Source organism: Microtus ochrogaster (genome assembly GCF_000317375.1).
Source record: "Microtus ochrogaster isolate Prairie Vole_2 chromosome 6 unlocalized genomic scaffold, MicOch1.0 chr6_random_2, whole genome shotgun sequence".
In the NCBI taxonomy this organism is placed as follows: Eukaryota; Metazoa; Chordata; class Mammalia; order Rodentia; family Cricetidae; genus Microtus; species Microtus ochrogaster.
This window is the reverse complement of record NW_004949095.1, coordinates 1,976,329-1,979,704: the sequence shown is the minus strand read 5'-3', so window position 1 is coordinate 1,979,704 and position 3,376 is coordinate 1,976,329. Positions and strand designations below refer to the sequence as shown.

The following is a 3,376-nucleotide window of genomic DNA, read 5'->3' as shown; positions in this document are numbered from 1 at the left end:
GTGACATTTGCCATTGGAAATAAATAGATACCTAGCCAGGTCCCCACTGTTTCGAGCCAGAATGAAGTCTTGCCTCATTCTCTAACAGCTGGAATCCATCCCCCAAATACCTCAGCATACCTTGGCCTCTGTAAACCCTGAAGCTCAGCCAGTTTCTAAAGGTCTCTTAGCAGAAAACAGCCAGCCATTTCCTCGGGGCGATAGACAGCATGTTTGGCCTTAGTTCGGGTCTCAGGGGTGAACTGTGTTAGGCAGTTACCTTGGACAGTTCTCAGACTCCTATAACCTTTAGCTTTCTGTTATTTCAACCAGATAGAACTCCCTGGCTGTCTGATGGAGCTTAGTCTTTTTTTTTTCTTTTTTGGAGCTTAGTCTTGAACTAGGTTATTCATAGCACAAATGCATGCTCAGTGTTCTCAGATTTCTCCATTCTTCATAATTTAAAGCCATTTCAATGTCTGACATCATGTTTCCTCTGGGCAGGTGAAATCAAGTGTTCCTTAAGATCTCGCCACAGCCTTTCTCTATTAACACCTTTCTTGTTCCCTAAAATAGACCAGCCTGGCAGTGTGGATGAGGAGGGACTGATGCTATTAGAACAAGAGCTTTTCCAAGCCAAGACCCAGGTCAACAGTCGACTGCGGCCCTTGATGTCTGAACTGGAGGAGAGGGCCCGGCAACAAAGGAACTACCTGCATCTCCTGGAGACGAGCATAGATGGGATTCTGGCTGATGTGAAGAACCTGGAGAACATCCGAGACAACCTGCCTCCAGGATGCTACAACACTCAGGCTCTTGAGCAACAGTGATGCTGCCATAGAGATTTCCCCGCTGAGGTTCTTGGGACATAGACCTCAAGGATCAGGAGCCATCTCATGGATGGGGCGGGCTGAGGATATTTGAACATGTTTAATGGGTTTGTTCAGGTCTGTTGGACCTGATTCCATCCCTGAGACAATGGGTAGATGGATGTCTTCCTGTCCCAATGTGGTACTGTTTGCTTGCTGGTGCTGGCAATGAGGCAGATGGCCCTGGGTATGAGACCCATCAAGGACCAACCACACTAACAAATGTTGACCTCAGAGCTGCCATAACCTGAAACCTGGAATATACAAAGTGCTGCTGCATAAGTCAGGGCAGGAAATCTAATTCCACTGTGGCCAGTAAAGTACCCTTGCTTCATCCACTGCAAGCTTTTGTTGGCCAGAGTTCCTCCACTGCCCGCCCAGTAGGTTATGCCCTCGGCTTTCAGGCTGAGCACAGCGAGCAGTGATGGGCATAGGACTGGAAATCTGGCTCATTTGGAGCAATGGTGCCAACTGCCACCCTCTCACCCTCAAGCTCTCGGCCTGAGTTGACATCCTTTCTCCTAATGCTGCCAGGATAGCTTAGAGACTGCTTTCTAATGAAAGCATTTCCTACCAGCCAAGCAATCATTGGGAAAGTATTTCATTTGGGTTTCAAAGCAATATAAGAAAATGTGTCTTGGGCATTAAAGGAAGTGTTGTCCAGAAGACATATTAATCTCCATCCAATTCTCCATTGCAAACTCGAAGACTCATCTACATCTGTATATGTATCTTATTTCCTTTCTCTTTCCCTAAATCAGGGATAATCCATCCATCTAACATATATTTATTGAGTCCCTAGGATGTACCAGGGGTAAGTGGATCAGTCCTGACATTATCTACCCTCGTGAAGTTGACTGTCTAGCGAGAAGGATAAACATTAAAAATAATAAATGAAAGCTCCTAAGCCTTGTTCATCTCAAGTGATATTTATTGCCGTCACCCCTTGGGTTTGGAGCCTTGCTTGGTAGAACATGTGTTCCAAGACAGCCCCACGGGGGTTCTTGAGTTAGGGCAAAGCTGACATGGTTTTGAGTTGTATACAGTTTTCTGTGTTCCAACCATCCCTCCACCCCTTCTCACAACAGACTATTGCAACAGATGGGTTGCCTCAGGGCAATCCCAGTGGGAATTGCTGAAGGAGCCAGAGGCACTCACACCTCAGCTTGGAAGACTTCGGGACTGTTTCCCATCTGCGGTTCCTGGTCTTTTTGTGGATGTGTGTCAAATAAAGGAACGTTAGATGCTGGACTGAGTTTCTGATTTTATTAAACTCTTTGTCTGGCATGGAAGCACCAGAGCAATGGGGTGAACACGCCATCCTGATACTGATGGCCCTGGAGTTAGCGTTTTCAATTCCTCAGGGCCCTGCTTTGCCCCTTCCAGCTATGAGAGCATGTCGTAAGATTTCGATGATTCTGTATCCCAAGCACGAAGCATTATTTCTAGAAAAACCCAAACTTGGGTGGAGGCCATAATTAATATTCTTGTCCTTTTCATCTACTATAAAATAAAGTTAAAATCTGTAGTTTGTGGTGTATATGTAACGCCTTTCAATAAATTACAATTCAGTAAGTTAAGGTCTGAATTGACAGGGACTGACAGAAGGATTCTGGTTTTGTCCACGGTGACTCCTAAGTTGTGAGAGGTCAGACAACTTGGTCTTCTGTGGAAACAGTCTGACAATTCTATCTCATCATGTTTGGTCCCACGGCCTATAAACTTTTTGCAGTCATTTAAGCCCTGACACGTATAATATGTGGCTTCTAAGGCTGCCTTGGGGCAGGAGGAGGAAGCAAAAGAGCAGAAATGATACACCCGGGAAGTCTTTGTAAGCCAGGATGAGGACGTCTTACGCTCTATTGTTCCAAGCCCTTATTATTATAATTTGCAGGGGTTCCTTGAAAGGAAGCATTTTTCAGGGACAATTGTACACTATGAAAGGGAAGTACCCACTGCTGGGTATATGCCTCTGCAATCACAAATCCCCACCGGGTGGATGGTTAAGAAAGTTATGAGAATTAGGGTGGGGATGTAGTGCGATCGATGGAGTTCCTGCCTCACATGCAAAATGCTCGGGATCCCATCAAACAGGCTGCGGCCACACAGTGGAAATCCCAGCATTCTGAAGGCAGAGGCAGAGGAGCAGTAATTACCATCCTTGGTTATGTAGTGAGTTTCAGGTTAGTCTGGGGTACATGAGACCATGCCTCAAACAACAACAAAAAGTGATCAGGATGTCTTTCTTGGCAAATGGCACAGATCTCAGTAGAGATGGGGAGTGTGAAGTGACTTTTGGGACAGCTGAAGTAGAAATGACACTCTCATTCTCGAGGACCTGGAAAACTGGCCCTACGAAGAAGCAAGGCTCTGACTGAGAAGTAGCCTTCCCTAAGCCTAGGGCTAGTCTTGGTCTGACCCTGCCCATGGGAAAGACTTGTTTTGATTTCTTGTCTCTCTATTCATGAAGACCTTCCTACAGTCTCCTCTGGGGTGTCCTGGTCACTGCTCTTGGTAGACTACTCCAC

At 46.1% G+C, this 3,376-nt stretch overlaps 1 protein-coding gene across 1 annotated transcript in view; it reads left to right on the top strand.

Annotated features, from left to right (window-relative positions):
- The window catches only part of Lamc2 (laminin subunit gamma 2), a 65,065-nt gene extending 62,768 nt beyond the window's left edge, over positions 1-2,297 (top strand). Inside the window, exon 23 of the mRNA XM_005363872.2 lies at positions 556-2,297. Coding sequence (XP_005363929.1) covers positions 556-809 — 254 coding nt within the window. The 3' untranslated portion in view covers positions 810-2,297. The remainder of the gene's footprint in view (positions 1-555) is intronic.
- Positions 2,298-3,376: the final 1,079 nt, after the last annotated feature.